Source organism: Danio rerio, chromosome 6, assembly GCF_052040795.2.
Source record: "Danio rerio strain M-AB ecotype USA chromosome 6, GRCz13ab, whole genome shotgun sequence".
Classification (NCBI taxonomy): domain Eukaryota; kingdom Metazoa; phylum Chordata; class Actinopteri; order Cypriniformes; family Danionidae; genus Danio; species Danio rerio.
This window is the reverse complement of record NC_141026.1, coordinates 43,212,502-43,230,000: the sequence shown is the minus strand read 5'-3', so window position 1 is coordinate 43,230,000 and position 17,499 is coordinate 43,212,502. Positions and strand designations below refer to the sequence as shown.

At 35.2% G+C, this 17,499-nt stretch overlaps 1 protein-coding gene across 8 annotated transcripts in view; it reads right to left on the bottom strand.

Annotated features, from left to right (window-relative positions):
- Window positions 1-17,499, bottom strand: part of entpd8 (ectonucleoside triphosphate diphosphohydrolase 8) — a 28,788-nt gene that overhangs the window by 1,617 nt on the left and 9,672 nt on the right. For 3 of the 8 annotated variants that reach the window (XM_087255391.1, XM_087255392.1, XM_087255390.1), the window contains 9 exons: window positions 16,231-16,369; window positions 15,319-15,450; window positions 9,185-9,302; window positions 7,926-8,076; window positions 7,634-7,793; window positions 3,342-3,572; window positions 2,951-3,217; window positions 1,423-1,533; window positions 1,156-1,290 (listed from right to left, as the gene is read on the bottom strand). In XM_087255391.1, coding sequence (XP_087111517.1) covers window positions 1,156-1,290; window positions 1,423-1,533; window positions 2,951-3,217; window positions 3,342-3,572; window positions 7,634-7,793; window positions 7,926-8,076; window positions 9,185-9,302; window positions 15,319-15,441 — 1,296 coding nt within the window. In that variant the 5' untranslated portion in view covers window positions 15,442-15,450; window positions 16,231-16,369. 8 annotated transcript variants of the gene reach the window in all.

Genomic DNA, 17,499 nt, shown 5'->3' with positions numbered 1-17,499 from the left:
CCTATCACTGGGAAACATCTATACATACTCATTCACACACACCACGGTCAAGTTAGCTTACCCAATTCACCTATACCACGTCTTTGGACTTGTGGGGGAAACCGGAGCACCCAGAGGAAACCCATGTGAACACAGAAACATGCAAACTCCACACAAAAAATGTCAACTGACCCAGCCGAGGCTCGAACCAGTGACCTTCTTGCTGATCATGCTACCCACTGTATACCACCATGACGCTAAATGATGATATATGCTCCAGTTTCCCCCACAGTCCAAAGACTAAGTGAATTGGGTAAGCTATATTGTCTGTAGTGTATATGTGTGTGTCCTAGTCTTCCAGATTGGGGGTTGAGCGTTGGACTAACATCTCACCTCATTAAAAAGCTAGATGTTACGAAACACCAGTATGGTGCAGCTAAATATCAACTTCGATTTAAATGGCCGTGAGTAAGTAAATAAGTATGGAAGTCAATGGCCGTTTGTTTTCAAGCGGAGGACGAATTAATGATGACAGATTTTTCATTATTGGCTGAACTATCTTTTTAAAGTCGTTAAGTGTACAGTCATAATAGTCAGTGTATCTTGCATGTTATTACAAGTCTTCATTTCAATTCAAGTTTGGATTGTTATGATTCTTGGGGGCAACGCGGTGGCGCAGTAGGTAGCGCTGTCGCCTCACAGCAAGAAGGTCGCCGGTTCGAGCCCCGGCCGGGTCAGTTGACATGTGCATGTTCTCTCCGCATTCACGCAAGATTCCTTCGGGTGCTCCAGTTTCCCCTACTACTCCAAAGACATGCGGTACAGGTGAATTGGGTAAGCTAAAAAATTGTCCGTAGTGTATGAGTGTGAATGAGAGTGTATGAGTGTTTCCCAGTGATGGGTTGCAGCTGGAAGGGCATCCGCTGCGTAAAACATTTGCTGGATAAGTTGGCGGTTCATTCTGCTGTGGCGATGCCAGATTAATAAAGGGACTAGGCCGAAAAGAAAATGAATGAATGAATGATTCTTTGGTTGGGTTGATTCATGGCGTATAATGTCTTTAACAAAGACTTTTTTAAAAATCCTTTTGGGACAAATTCATATAAAACATCCTTCCTGAATCAAAGCTATATTGCTGTACAGAAAAATGAATATTCAAGACTTATGTCTTCTTACCTGTTTTACAAAAGAAATTTGATCCCAGGTGTTATTGAACTTGTATCCTTTCAAGAGAATAGTAGTAATATAGTGACCAGAAGCACAATAATCTTTCAGGTATTTTGGCTTAATGGATGGATTTTCAGCAGTTAGCTGCAGAAGAAAATTACTGTCATTAACATGAATTTAGAGAATCATTATTACAAAAATATTAAGACTAATCTCAACAGGCTGTTTACTAATATACAGGATGATCATGTATTGTAATCGTCTCTGTGTACTCACAGCTGTCCAGTTTTTGCTGCAGAGAGTGTCAATAGTGTAAAGAACTTTTGTTAGTGGAGCTTTTGGAGTAAGACCGAGGAAGTCAAATGTGTAGAAGTATGCAGAAAAAGCCTGAGAAGGAGATTACACATAGTGATCAAACTTATTTTAAAGCATGCGAAACACAAATTAAAGTAAAAAATAATAACAGAGGATAATTTGTGGAAACTTTTAAACAAGATTCTGCTAATATCAGACTGCTCGGGTTGGGCTGCATGTTTTTGATTACCCAAAGAGAGAAATATATTGTTCTAAAGATAAACAGATTATGAATTATCCTCAAATTAAAATGTGTTCTGCTAAATAAAACTGATTTTTAAACCAAATAATAAGGACAACCACACATTTCTACTATTTATAGAAATGATAACAATTGTTACATAGTAAAACATATTTTCAGGCATTTTTTAGAAAAAGGATCATTTAATGACATTTGCAAAATATAAATTAATTGTCTTTTTAAATGTTCATAATTTGTCACCATCCTTCAACATATACTGCACTGTCAACAATTTCCTCTTTACAGTAACTTACAGTAAATCAATTACAAATACTGTATCTTGTACTCAAACTACTGAAAAAATACTGTATTTACATTTACAGCACCATTTATCAAGCTGTATATGTATCTACAGATTTGTATATTTTTACTGTAAAATATACAGTAATTGTAACAATGTAGCTTTAAAACATAGTAACATACTGCATAACTGTCCTACAGTAAAATCCAGTTCATATTACAGTTAAATACTGTGTACTTTACAAAAACGTTAACAGTGTGATATGTCCGCGAGATCTTTTAAAATACAACAAATATAATTATTAGTAGTATTATCAATTATTCTTTTATATAATTCAAAATGTGCAGGCCAGAATGTTATTATGTTTACATTAATGCATGTACACTATAGTTGTTCTTATACCTATAGATAAATTTATAATTTAATATTGCAATCATTTTCTTCTTGTTCCAAACCAGAGTTTTGATGCTGATAAATACAAAAGAAGATATTTTGAAAAATGTTGGAAACTGGTAACTATTGACTTCCATAATACTTGTAGTTTGTAGCTTACTGTAGATGTCATTGGTGACTGGTTTCCAGCATTCTTCAAAAATCCTGTGTTCAATAGAACATAAAACTCTAACTTTTTTTGGAAGAAGTAGTAAAGGGTTAGTAAATGATCACAGAAATTTCATTTTAGAATGTACTGTCCCTTTAAAATGCTTTGTGCGTGTATAAAATCACTTTTGCACATTAGATTTGATGCGGCCACCAAAAAACATACCTCATCTTTCAACCATAAATTAAATTTTACTCCAATTGGATTATTACAATATTAGTTTAGTTTCAAAATGTCAACATAAACTATATTATATTCAAAAATGTAAGATATTATCTGTTATATAAATGACAGTCTGACAATAATTAGGTTTTCATTTCCCTCCTTACGTTAAAACTCCAAACATAAATATAAATGTAAGACTCACAAAGAATTCGCCGTTGACTGGAGGCTGATAGATGCCATTGAAGCCACAGTCAGGGGATAATGCACAACCAGTGAGATTAACAATGTTTTCTATTAGAGATAGGCAAAGGGATGAATTTCCTGTTCCCTTAAAAAGGATTGTATCCTTGGGGTTGAAACTGCTTGGTGGGACCACACAAGGGGAGTTGTAAAGTTCAGCCAGAGTAAGATTGAGATTATATCCTTTGTGGTAGCAGGGGTGACTGATAGATGATGATGATCCCGCATTCTAGACACAGCAAAGACACCATATCAGATATTCAACTGTGACATTCATCTTTTGTTTATAGACACTTTCTTTTTAAACAGGTAAACAGACAATCATTAATTAATCTAACTCTTTAAAAACCAACCTTATGAAGGTAGGCTTGGAGTTTCTTCAAAGCCTGGTCTTTGCCGTAACACAAGTAGCTGTAAGTGTACAACTCATATTTATACCCATAAAGTTGGAGATTAAATGCTGAATTTGGGTCTCTGACTGGGTCTTTTGGGGTAAAGGAGATCTGTGTTGATGCACCACCGAGATCGAGAGCTCCAATGATCTTTCCGGCTTTAGGGTGGATCCAGGAGCCCTCAAATGTGTGCTACAGGAAAAAGCCATTAAAGGTGTGGTGAACATTTTGTGAGAAATCACTGTTGATTTTTGAAACTGACACCCAAACAAACACACTCCCTCCCTTTATTGATCCACCCCAAGTTTATGAACACACTGTGCAACTAACCGCTGACGTATCATTTAGCTCACGCAAGTGAATATTAATCAGCTTATAAGGTGTGGAAGTGGATGTGTCTTATTGATATCAACAGGTAAAATATCAACGCAAATGAACGAAAAAGTGGATACGACACAGAAGTATGTGAAAAAAAAGAGGTCAAGGTTAGTCACTAGCACACATTTTCTAAAACTAAATTCCTAAAAGAAAAACTACATATTTAAAAAACAAAAGTTGTGGTGGATTGTGACTGCGAATAATATTATTGGAAAAATGGAAACACATTTGCTGGATAAACAGATGTAGCAAACATTACACCCACTAGCCCATTTCACTCAGTGACTCTGATAAAATCAAAAATAGCGCTGTTCACACAGGCAAGGACGTTCAGGAATTCTTCTTGAAAAGATCGTTCACACATCCATTTCAAAATACAGGTAAATTCTGACATCATTAACCAGAAATGATCTCTAAACGGCTGCGTTTGTATTTGTAAATATGGAAAAGGTCAGGCTTTGGCTGATAGTTTCACTTTTTGAAAAGGTTTAGCATTCATGCAGCTACTTTTTCCCAAATACATCCAAAGGCAAAAGTGCTAACTGCCAGTGGCGTCCCCAGAAAATTTTCTTAGGGTTGGCCAAGTAAGGCCACAACAAATCTTGGGGTGGCACACAAAAAATTATGAATTGTGTATATATTGTGAATAAAGAGTAATGTTATATTTTTGTTTTTGGTAAAATAAATAATGAAGTTTTAATGAATTCCAATAATTACTCTTGAAATATTGTAATTTATTCCGCAAATACAAGTGCAAACCAAATAAAAATCAATATTTAGTCTAAAACCTCTTTCAGGTAAGTCATTTCTTGTACAACATACAATATATGCCATGTCCAACATTAATGAATTATGAATAATGAATATGATTAATGAATGAATTAATAAACCAAACAAAACCCAACAAAATTTTGAAAAGCAGATTTCAAAATGCATCTAGTTATTTATTTTGGATTTGTGGTTTTCAATCAGATGAAACACAAATTATTTCAAAAATAATAATTTCTTAATAAAAAGTGTGCAATCTCAGTGAATCAGCTTCGTCAGTGGCGCTGATCAATCCACAATAATTCAGTGGCTGCATTTTATTTATTCATTTATTTATTAATATCAGCAACTATCATATTGGGGTGGCCACAGGGGTGGCCAGAGTTTACACAAGGGTGGCCGTGGCCACCCCTGGCCACCCCTTGGGGGCGCCCCTGTAACTGCAGCTAAATGTTTACACACTTCACTACATTACAAATTCTGTGGATGGATAAGTAACAACATTGATAAAAACATGGAGGAACACTTACACATGTTGAGATGTACGTAATATATGTGCGTATTATGCTGCCCCTCACCGGAGCACTCCTTCATGTGTGCTCCGTTGTTTATTATAAGCGTTTAACAATATTTTTTTCCACAGTTGGCATTAAGAAGGAATATAGAAAGGTTATCTGACTAACATCTAGCAGCTAAATGTGTCTGGAAAAGTATTTGAAGGTTTTTATTTTTATTAAGAGCGTGGATTTGAATGTGTCTGAATGTTCTGATTGGCTGGAGTAGATGTCTTATGTCAGTGCTTTCTAAACATGAACACACTCTTTCCGGTATTCTTTCTTCTGCGTTCACACAGAGCAGCATTCTGGCAAATTACCTTTAATGTTACAACTTCTCTTTCCTATAAATTGCCAAAACTAATTTAACGGTATTTTCAAAAAGGGCCTGTTCACATATGATCCCTTTCTGGAAAATTACCCGCAATTCTGTATGTTTTCAAAGGTCTGTATGTGTGAAAGGGGATACTGACTCTATTATGCTTGCCTTGTTTACTATTGGTAACTAGGCTACCAATACTACAGTTGGCCTCTTTAAGAACTTGATGGAAGCACATCTAATTCACATTTGGGCTTTTTTTGCTAACTTTGTAAAGACTTGCTTCACGTTAGGATGGAAATCCAGCTAATGACACTAAACGCACATATCTTGGTGATTGGCTAGAAAGATGTTGTGGTGCTCAGTCTGATGGCTTAAATTTTCATAATTTACAAAGCTGGTAAAAATTATTCAAACATTATCTTCTTCCGTGCACACAGAACAGACTGCTAGCAATTATTAGCACAATCATTTATAAACAGTGTTTCTTAGAGATCACTCGCTGCACCTTTCAGTGTATTAAAATACAGGGTGTTCTAACAAAAGCAGCAATTATGAGGGATTTAGAATCATTTCTATTTTTGATTGAGTGGCTTATCTGACTCAGTGTTGGCAAAACAACATGAAAAGCAAGACTATAACAGTATTACAGAATCTATTGTATATGTCTTCACTGGCTTTCACAGAGTGACAAATAAGTAAAGTTATCTGAGATGAGAACATGATGAATTTTGTTGCATTAGTAGTTTTATTCCACATCTTTAATGGACTGAATTACCACATAAAGTGTACAGACAAAAATCCATTATTTTAAAAAGTACAATAATCAATAGTGTCTGGATGCAGACTTGGATTTGCAAGCTGAGACTGCGTATTTCAGATATGCAATGTCAGACACAATGCACTCAATGGAGCTAGTGACATCACTGTGAGGGCGGGGTAGGGTTAGGAGCGGGTAGTATTTATGATACATGCATTTCAAATACATATTTTAAATACAAAATAGTCATTTGTATTTGATAGGGTTGATGAAAATCACTTAATACTTTGTACCAAAATACTTCAGTGTCTTGTATTTTTGTAGTTTTAAAAGTCTTTGCAATAAGTCTACAGTACATGATGACGTCTTCAGAAACGAGCCCTCTGATTAGTGCTTTCTCAGTTATTTGCCCAAGCTTGAGATCAGAACAGAAAACTGTTTTATTTTTAAGTTGATCAATGATTGGAGTATGGATGAAAATTCTGTTTAAAGAAAGTAACAGACAAATGGTGAAGGTATATTCAGGATCAGGTCAACAACCATTCAATGCTAATAGCATGAATATAATGGCTGTATAGTGTACAATTTAGCATCTTTGTTTGAGAAATGAGATGGAATAGAACATCAGTCCTGAAGAACAGGACGAGGAGCTTCATCAATGATCTCGGTCTCGGTGCTGCAGTTGGAAATGCTGAGGAACTTTAAAAATATAAAAACACTTAAATATGGTCTACTGGTGTTTTTTTTTTTTTTTTAGGAGAGTAATCTTCCAGTTAAAGAAGAACTGGATAGATTGTAACTTGTAACTCAAAGAGAAACACAAGTTACCTTGGATTACAAGTCCAACTCATTAACCATTAGGCAAGTGAACAAAGTGGCAGAGAAAAGTTGTTTCGATCAATCATTGAGTATTTTACTAAGTCAGCTTCATGGTGTAGGAATTGATCCAATAGGTCTATTGATAGAAGTAATTTGAAGTCATAAAATACAGTATTTTATTTTGATACATTTATGGTTGCTGTATTTAGTAGTTTATTTTGATACATTTAAATTTATATATTTTGTATTTTTTAATACATTTCTATGTATTTTTGCCCATTTCTGTGGGCGGGGTTAGGTGTGCACATGAAAAGCATTGCATGCATCTAACCTTGCAACTGCACCCAGTCTACATCCAGACCCCTCTCTAAATAATATTAATGTGTGCCAGTAATATCAAGGTGCTTGCTGCATACCAAGTTCAATTTTGAACTCGCTGTCTCTTCCCCTATATCTGCCCCATGCTTTCCTGTCTACACTCATTACTGTCCTGTCAAACTTAAAAGTATAAAACCCCTTATATATATATATAACAACAAGCAATCCCTCTGATGATAGACATGTGTACTGTATATACAGTTTCTAGCAAAATAGCCATATATTAGCATATTATTATATTATCCTATTATTATCAGCATTGTAAAGTGCACCTTACCTTAATAAAGCTCTCCAAGAGGTAGTTGGTGGTGATCCAGCCATAAGCTCCCTCCTCCATCCCTGTGAGTATTCTGGCTCCTCGGAAATCAAATGGGTAAGTTTGAATTGTTTTGGCGACCTCTGCAAGGATGCTGTCTGATTGAGTTTGGTTCTGTAAGCTGTCAAACCAATGATACAGGTTATCATTCATTTAAATTAACATCAAAGTAATCCATTACACTGATAATTTCTAAGAGTACAGCCAAATATTCCTCCATAATAATCAGCAAGATATTCAAGGGTATATTCACTTTAGAAGCCGCATGCCAGCAGTGGCACCGAGGTACACAGGTGTGGACTTCTGCTGTTCTGTTGGTATTGCTGCCTTAGCAATGTCCAAGCATTTCTTTAGACTTTCTCCCGCTCCTGCAGGGTTCTGGACATAGCTTGATATGCCATCACCTATTGAAGATAAAAACATACAGTTATTTTAACCTTGTGTAAAAAATTAATCTGCCTCGACCCAAATTTCATTCTAAATGGTGTGCTAATGCTCATTTCCCAAAAGTGGATTATGATAGAAAAGACAATTTGTTCTCTCTGTTTTATTTGAGATGATCACATCTTGAGAAAATGGTAGAATGGGGATAGGTGTGGGGTACAGAGAACCATCTCACATAATGCATTAACAAAAAGAGAACAGATGTGTCAACAGCCACTTCACTAACTTTAAATTGCAGTAAACTAAAACTATATAAAAGTTTTTAGTTTAAGAATGAGTTCATTCTGACTTGACTGAAACCAGGGAACTGCCATGTACCTCTAAGCTGAATAAACATCTTCATTGAGATCTTCTTTGTCCTCCTCATTTGTTACATAAAAGAGTCGATTTTGTATAAACTACTCACTATCTGCACATGGGAGGGAGGCCCATCCTTGAAATCTTTGTCCTGGGCTTCGTTTGTTTTGATTATGAAAATGCATAGCGACGTCACATAAACCTCTCAAAACACCCTAGCAACCTCATAGCAGCACTCTTGCTATAGCATTTTTGGTGGTTGCTAAACACATAGCAAAAATGTCTGCAGATTCTGTCTTGCCCTGCTAATAACCACCAGCAACACACAAAAAAACAACACAGAATACTTTTACTTTCACATATGAAGCATGTACTAAAGCTTAAGTAACTACACAAAGCTCCTCAAAATCATATTAGTGCCATTCCATCCACACAGAACGCCAAATGAACTGCATATATTTTATAATGTCAAGCCTTTGCTTCCAATGTCAAGCCTAAACCTGCTTCACACTAAGGATTATTTCCAATGTAAAACTACTTCTCAAGTCAACGTTAAAGTTTTTCCTTCAAACTTTTTAATGTAGTTGATTGAACTCTTAGAGTCTGACTAATAATTAAAAAATAAAATAATTGTAAAAAAACAATAAGTAAAATATTAATAATAAAAACTACATTTATTCTTGCTACTTTATTTATTAATATACAATTTTATAGTAAATTAAATGTACATTTTTTGGTAAAGTTGTTCTGATAATGTTGAAGTTGACTCACCATCCACATCGCAGCTCTGTTTCTGCGACACGATTCCAGTGTTGTTTTCTTTGTTTCCCTGCCACTGGTACAGGAAAAGGGCAGTGTGGCTGGAGCCGGCATCAAAAACAATCCCGAACTGAGGAAGTCAGACAAAGAGCTTCATAATGTGGAATGTTTATTGAGTATGATTACTTTCTTTAGAGAAATAGCACACACACATTGTGAGAGAGAACATTTGACACTAACTCTCACATTCTCACTATACTATAAATTCATCAAGTTTTCAAACAACTTTAAGCATAGCAGTTGTTGTTAAGCTAGTACAAGTAAGTGTTATTTTAGTACAGTTAAGATACTGTTGTAGTTTCTATTAATTTATGTTTTTATTTAATATTTTCTATTTAAAGTTTTAGCATTTTTGTGTTTGACATTTTATTAGTTTTTAAATTCTTTGCATTTTTCAATTCGTTTTTTGCCAGATTGATCACAGCAAATATGTTTCCTTGTCAGCTAGCTGGTTTTGTTTTAGCTCATCTACTATTCTATGACATTAAATGATCATGAATAACAATTTAATTACAATATAATTCATTTTCATAAGGCTTTCTCTATCTTTTTATTGGACTTTATGATAATGTTATCGCACATTTGTGTTCAGATACACAGCCGACTATAGGAACAGACATGTAGGGAAAGATAATCAGAACAACAGGCAACATGGGGAGAACAGGTACTTAAATACACAGACTAATCAAACTGACGGAGGCACACAGGATCAAACACGTGTGAGACAGGACGGGGAACAAAGGAGTACAAGAGAAGTCACACCTGAACCAAATCAACACTGGGGAGAAACTGGGTCACAAACTACAAGGGTGAAAAACATAAAAAGACATGGGACACAAAGGGAAACAGTCCTGATAATGCACCCCCTCTGAGGGCGGGTTCTGGAGGAAAGCCATGGTGGAAATCACAGAGGGCGAAACCAGGAGGGAACTGACAGAGTGCGTCCTCGCTGTAACCTGCAGCTTGATGACGTACTTGATTAGGTTTTATACATAATGGATGTGAGCGCGATCGGTTGTTTCTAAAAACAATAATTATTTATATTAATTATTAAAATACTCAACACATTGTGTACTATTGACGTCTACAACTACCCCAATCCTAAACACAACCCTTACAGTAATTAACGTCTACACCAGGGGTTCCTGAAGATCTGCTTTCCTACAGATTTCAACTCCAACACTGATCAAACACAACTAAACCAACTACGTTAGATCTAATGGAGCACTTGTTATCAAAATTGCAGCTGAACAATGCAGGAACAGACATCTCCAGGAACAGGAACACCCCATGCTCTATACTTAAACTCTACTGTCAAAGTAGCATGAGCATTACCATAGTGAGCGTACACAATGTACACTATGTATTGGACCTGATCAAGTTTGCCATTGTGCTACAAACTGCACAGGGTGGACCAGATGGAAAGAGAAGCCAGGGAGATGACTGGAGGAATTTGGAGGAGATGGAGCTGGAGGTAACCAGATCACAGCCATTAATATAACAGTGGGAGAAGCCATGGAGGAGGGCTGACGACTCCAAGGGGACTTCTGCTGGCGAAGTAAGTGGTGGAGGCTGACTGGTGAAATTGGGTCATGGTCAACTGAACTGGTACCCAGAGGATATTCAACAAGATAGGAGACTAGTGGGAAACCAGAAAGGATGAAGACTGGTGGGGAATCGGCATAATCCTTTGGGGCTACAGGATCTAGATCTGGGCCTAACCCAACAATGGCTGCAGAAAGTGGATTCTGGGTTTTACAGACCACCTGCATGTTAACCTGCCCCAGTTGTCCCAGTCAACTCGCCCTTCGCTGTGTTGCAGTGGGCAAGAGCTTTCCTTTGTAGCTTCAACTACTGGCTTCAGATTTCCACACAGTGCAGCAGGGAAATGATGCGCTGAGTGCTGGGTCTGGAGAGGCACTGGTGAGGCATGGATCCCTGTTCACCATTTGGGACCTTGCCAAATCTCCACTCCACAAAGACAGAATGGTGCACACAGTGTTCAGGATAATGTTTAAAATGCACAGAGTGTGTCATCTGGGTAGCTGGTGGAGTTACTGAACGACAGGACCTGTCTTTTATGATCCGTTAAACACAATTCCTCATTCAACAGGAGTAGGGCAAAACAAGACAAAGGAAGGGGTCAAATAATAACATAAACAAAAACTCTGGGAAAACACATGGAAATAAAGTGTGGTAAACAAATGTTACAAACTGTCAAGGTCCGGTCTTCTGTAACAGATCTATTGGAAAACGGAACAAGGAGCAGATGAAAAAGAAACTATTGACATATTTAATAGATAAGCACAGAGTACATACACATCCAACTAGACACAGTCGGACATTGTGCCTAGGAATAGACTAATCAGACTAGACGGATACAAGAATCCGGCTAAAACCTAATCAAGCGGAGACGGGCGCCGAGGATCAAACACAGGTGAGAGATGAAAAACACTAATATAGGCAGGAGGGTAACAAAGAAGTAAAAGACAAGATACACTTGAACCCAATGAACATAATCAACACTGTGGCGAAACAAACACAGAACACTAGGTGTGAAAAACACATGGGACACACAGGGAGAAGCAGAATCCTGACTGCTGTTTAATAGAGAAGATTTTTTTAAAACATATTTAAACATAACAGTTTTAATAACCAGTTTCTAATAACTAATTTCTATGTAACTCATAATAAATTTTCTTTATGCCATGATGTGTGTGTGTGTGTGTGTGTGTGTGTGTGTGTGTGTGTGTATATATATATATATATATATATGTGTGTGTGTGTGTGTGTGTGTGTATATATACATATATATATATATATATATATATATATATATATATATATATATATATATATATATATATATATATATATAAATTAAGGCAACAATTATTTTAAAGGTAATAAAATAATTTAAAGCATTTTAAAAGTAATGTATTTATCTTTTTAAATGTGCACTGTCATTTTAATAAGAGCAAGCTAACTTTTTTATTTAAAAACTTTTATTTATACTGCAGATCATATTTATCTCAGTCTTTGCTTGCTTAAGTGATGTTTGCCAAGTTTTGCAAGAAAACTCCACAAAAACATGTTGCTCTCCATGAACTATATGGGTAATTCTATTGCAGGTACATTTAGTGACAAAGGCCATCCTTTTTTTTTTAGCTTTTAAAAAATTGTTACATCTTACATTGTGACATTTTTGATTATTTATAAAATGTGTTCATCATTTTCAAAGATCATATTACCAAAAATCATAATTTTTTAATGTTCGAATGAGTCAGTGTATTTTTCCATCATTGTGCAAAAATATTTTATTTAGCTTTTCTTTAAACAAAAAAAAATCACTAATATTTTAATTTTAAATGTTTAAACTGTGAATTGTCAATACTATTACCACAATTACAAAAGGAAAACTGATTATTTCATTAATCACATATTGGACATTTTAAAAATATTTTAATTCTGATTTCATTAGTATCATGTGATCTTTGCAGTTATAGCAAGTAGAATGTTTGGCTACAAAGTTGTAAAACTAAATTGTTACTGTCAATTCAGTTCCTATTTAGTAACTACCACCATTGGGATTTCTAGCTATGATTTATTATTATTATTTCTAAACATTACTAAAATCATCCATGACAAACAATAAAAAAAACCTTTTACTCCCTAAAACATTTAATCATTTATGTTTAGCAAAAGCTGAATTATAAAAGATAAATTTGCTCTACAAGATACTGGAAATAATTGCTTTAAAAAAGTTGTATTCCTTAACTTTTTTTAAAATGTAAAATATACATGCAACAGAATCACCCATATTGCTTTTAATGCATATAATAATCTTTACAATAGCTGTGTTGTCACTATGCTGGAATTTACAACTTTGAGATGATACCTTCAAAAATATCAACATTCCATACCATTTTCTATATTTTGTGATTTTAAAAAATCTTAATGTTATTATTAATTATTATTTATTGCACAAGAACCAATATGGACATTTGTATTTTTTTATAACTAAAATAAACTAATTTTTGAATATCTTTGCATTTTAGCCTATACTTGTTAGTGGTAGATAATACATTACCCATCAACACTACCATATTAGCCTATCGAAAAACATTTTTTTTTTCTGAGTTTCATTCATTTTCTTGTCGGCTTAGTCCCTTTATTAATCCGGGGTCGCCACAGCACAATGAACCGCCAACTCATCCACCACGTTTTTACGCAGCGGATGCCCTTCCAGCCGCAACCCATCTCTGGGGGACATCCACACATACACTATGGACAATTCAGCCTACCCAATTCACCTGTACCGCATGTCTTTGGACTGTGGGGGAAACTGGAGCACCCGGAGGAAACCCACGCGAACGCAGGGAGAACATGCAAACTCCTCATGGAAATGTCAACTGAGCCGAGGAACCAGCGAAACTTCTTGCTGTAAGGCGACAGCACTACCTACTGCGCCACTGCTTTGCCCCCTTGAATTATTGATATGTATTCTATTCATTAATTTTTCCCTTATCAGTTAGGCCTAAATAGTCCAATAACAGAGCGAGGAGATCACCTATGATAATTAGAGAGATTTAAAGGGAAAAAGGACAACACCTCAATCGACAGCACTTTACACGGCTTTCGTATTTAATTCATCGAGTCAGTGATATTGAAATGAAGATAGTCACTAACCTCTCCAAATTGTTTATACAGATGAGGGACGCAGCAGCGCGCGTCAAGAGAAGAGCGCGCGTTTGGAGAGAGCAAAGCGAAAGCAACATTATGCGTGGATATGTGCCGAGAAATATTGATGTTTTAGACACACACTGCAGTAAAGTGCTTTGCACTCGTGTGTGAATTTTGTATGTTACACTTTGCATAAACTTTACAACTAAAACTGCCAGTGATTTGTCCGTTTCTGTGCGTCATTAACAGATATAACAGAAGTGAACTTAATATTTGCTCTTTCCGTGAGAAAAATGCTATAATGTTTAATCGGGTCCAATACATCTCCTGAATATCCCACTCAGTGCTGCTGAACTGTTTGTGTTCTTTAAGACTTCCTATTGTATGAATTACGACTGCATAAAATGATATTAAAGGGAAGTGCGATTTGGTAATGCGCGCTCAGACGCGTGATGCGCACAGAAACCTGCGCTCTGTCCTGAATAGTTTCTCTTTCATCTTTTGCAGCCTAAATTGTTTATAATTATTCAAACATAATACTTTAATCAAGATTGTAAAGGAGTTTGGCTTGCCAAAGCATGTTTTCTGAAGCTGCACGGCCACCTCTTATTCTGCTTTCTCAGTTATGAAACGCATCAGGAAAAAACCTACCTCGTGGAGCCGGGCTTGGTTTTGAAAGATACTAGTTTTCAGCTTAAAGTACAGTTTAAAGGCATAACTAGGTTTACTTGGTTTTCTTGGCATGTTTGGTTAAATAGGCAAGTCATTGGATAAGTGGTTTGTTCTGTAGCCATTAAAAATATATTTAAAATATATATTATAAGAGGGCTAATAATATTGACTAAAATAAAAATGCTCTCTTTCCAGCCAAACTAAAAGAAATAAAACTTTCTCCAGAATAAAAAATATAATAGGAAAAATTGTGAAAAATGCTCTATTAAACATCACTTTATCTGAAATATATTTTAAATGATTCAAATGCATTTATAATAAAATAAAATGTAAAATAATTTTAATATATTATCAACGTAAAGGGACTAAGCCGAAAAGAAAATGAATGAATAAATGAATATTATCAAAGTATATTATGCGACACTTATGCATATAAATCATGCAACACCATGGCTGTTTTGTTTTTGGTTATTATTTAATTATGCTTATATTGTCATTAGCTGCCATGCACATATTATAATAAAAACATTAACTAACGTTGACATCAGTTTAGGATGATCTACATTTAATAAACAGCAAGCAGTGCTAGTAACAAAAATTTACTTTGCACACAATTACCTTGTAAATGCCTACTTTAACAACAATGCCAATTTTCTTGACACACAACTGCTGTTAAAAAATCTTCACAAAACCACACTGTAAGTGACAGTTAAACTTAAACGTCTTCGCACCTGTGTTGAGTATGGCTGATCCAAAGTCTGCCGGTTTGCAAGAGCCAGAATCAAAGCGATGATGGTTGTCACAGCCACGGCTGCCATTGCAGCACCCAGCAAAATAGCCTTCATATGAACCATTTCTGCAGTCTGTCCAAAAACAAAACAGCAAATCTGCACTACATGTACTTAAAGATTGATCCACAGTTAATTTCATGACATGCAAAGTGATTATTTTATTATTTATCCCTATCTGTAACAAACGTAAGCAAAACACACAAAAACAGTACATTACGTTAATTTAAAGTTTAAAGACTGATAATCTGTCAGTTTTTATGTAATTCAGAAAGGGTTCCCAGATTTTATCAAATTATTCAACCTAATAGGTAGGCAATGTCTTCTTTTCTAAAGGTATACAGATGTAAACCTCTGACAAATGCAATTCTTGTTTGTTATTTACTTAGTTTTAAGTAGTTAATCAGGATTCAACTGTTTGTTTTGGGGTTTAACAAAACAAGGCTTAAAATGATAATGAAAAGGGTTTATTTGATTCAACTCAAAATGTAGGCAGTAAGATTTATTTTAGTATTTAGTGATTAATATTTCCTATTCTATTTCCTATCCTAGCTATTATTGACACAATTTCAGTAATCCTATAACTTGACTGTGTCTAAGCTTAGAGTTGGTAAAATTACCCAAAAGGAAATCCATCAAAAAATGCTCGTATCTCCCATATAATATTATATACTCATGTCCAAAACAAAACAAAGTGAAATAGCACTCAAATCCACGTTCAGACACGTTCATTCGTCATTGCTTTGTTTATAAATCTAAGTTTACAAGTTTAACATAATCAATGTTTAACCAACATCTACCCTTGATGTTTGTTGTTCAAACCAGATTTCACACCTTGAAACAAAAGTGTCTTACCTTTTTTCCTTTCTTTATGAACAAAGTATATCCCGTATATTGAAGCCAGGTATATGGGATGTTGATTCCTCCACACCTTTACTCCAGCCGGGCCTCTGGAAACTGAAGTTAAACTCCCACTTCCCCAGTATATCTTCAGCTCATTACACACACACACACACACATAACAGCACACTCACCAACTTTTCCTCTACACACACATACATACACACACACACCCTGCTTAACAACCTCAAAGCCTGACTGGCTCGAGTCCAGTTATATTACTGTCACAGGCTGAATAATTTCCAGCAGGTTTTACTTGAAGAATTTGACAGGATGTCCTCTGATATGTGGGAACTGAAAAACAGCCCTTATCTCAATCAAACTGAAACCATGCACTAACCTTCTCCACCAATAACAACTGTTACTTAATAACTAATCTCTCTGGGTATCTATTGTGTTAAAGTCCTTGGTTTAACATTGTAGCACAACACACATACAAACATGACTTTTACTGATAAATGCTCTCTTACTATTTGTAGCAAAAAGTATTGATAACATTTCTGGATGAAACTCTCTCAGAATGTGAACCCTTTATTAGCCTCTACGTATTTCATTTTGGAAGAAAGTTATGTGGATCGTATTTAATTAAAATGACTAAAAGTTAAGCAAACGCGATGTATCAAAACAAAAGTTAAGTCATGTTTATCTGATGTAAACATCATATTTTTAAAGCATTTATTTTATATTTATTCATTAAACTGTTTTGTCTTCACCTCAAAACTGTAAAAGTTTGTTTACTAAATTAAATTGCGCAAACCTGTTTCTTCAAAGGCAAGGTTCACCCAAAAACGAAAATTAACACAGATTTTTTCACCATGCTCCAAAAAGTTTTGAGTTTTTTTTCTGTTGAAGACAAAAAAGGATATTTTGAAGAATGCTGGAATGCAGCAGCCATTGACTTTCATTTTGTTGTTAATAGGTAACAGAACTCTTCAGACTATTTTCTTTTGCGTTCAACATATAACGGAAATTCAGAAAAGTTTTCAGAAAAAAAGTGTAAATAAATTGTGAGGAAATTTTCATTTTTGGGTGAACTATCCCTTTAATTCAATAAAGGACTATTAACCTTATTGCAAGTGTCATTTAAGACTTATTTAATTACATAATAAAATGATTACTTATAATGAGTCGCTTTTTTTTCATTTATTCAACTTTTGTTTAATCTGAAAAAGATTGAGATTAATAATCTCTTTTTACAGCAGTGTCCTGGCCAAAATGAGCAGC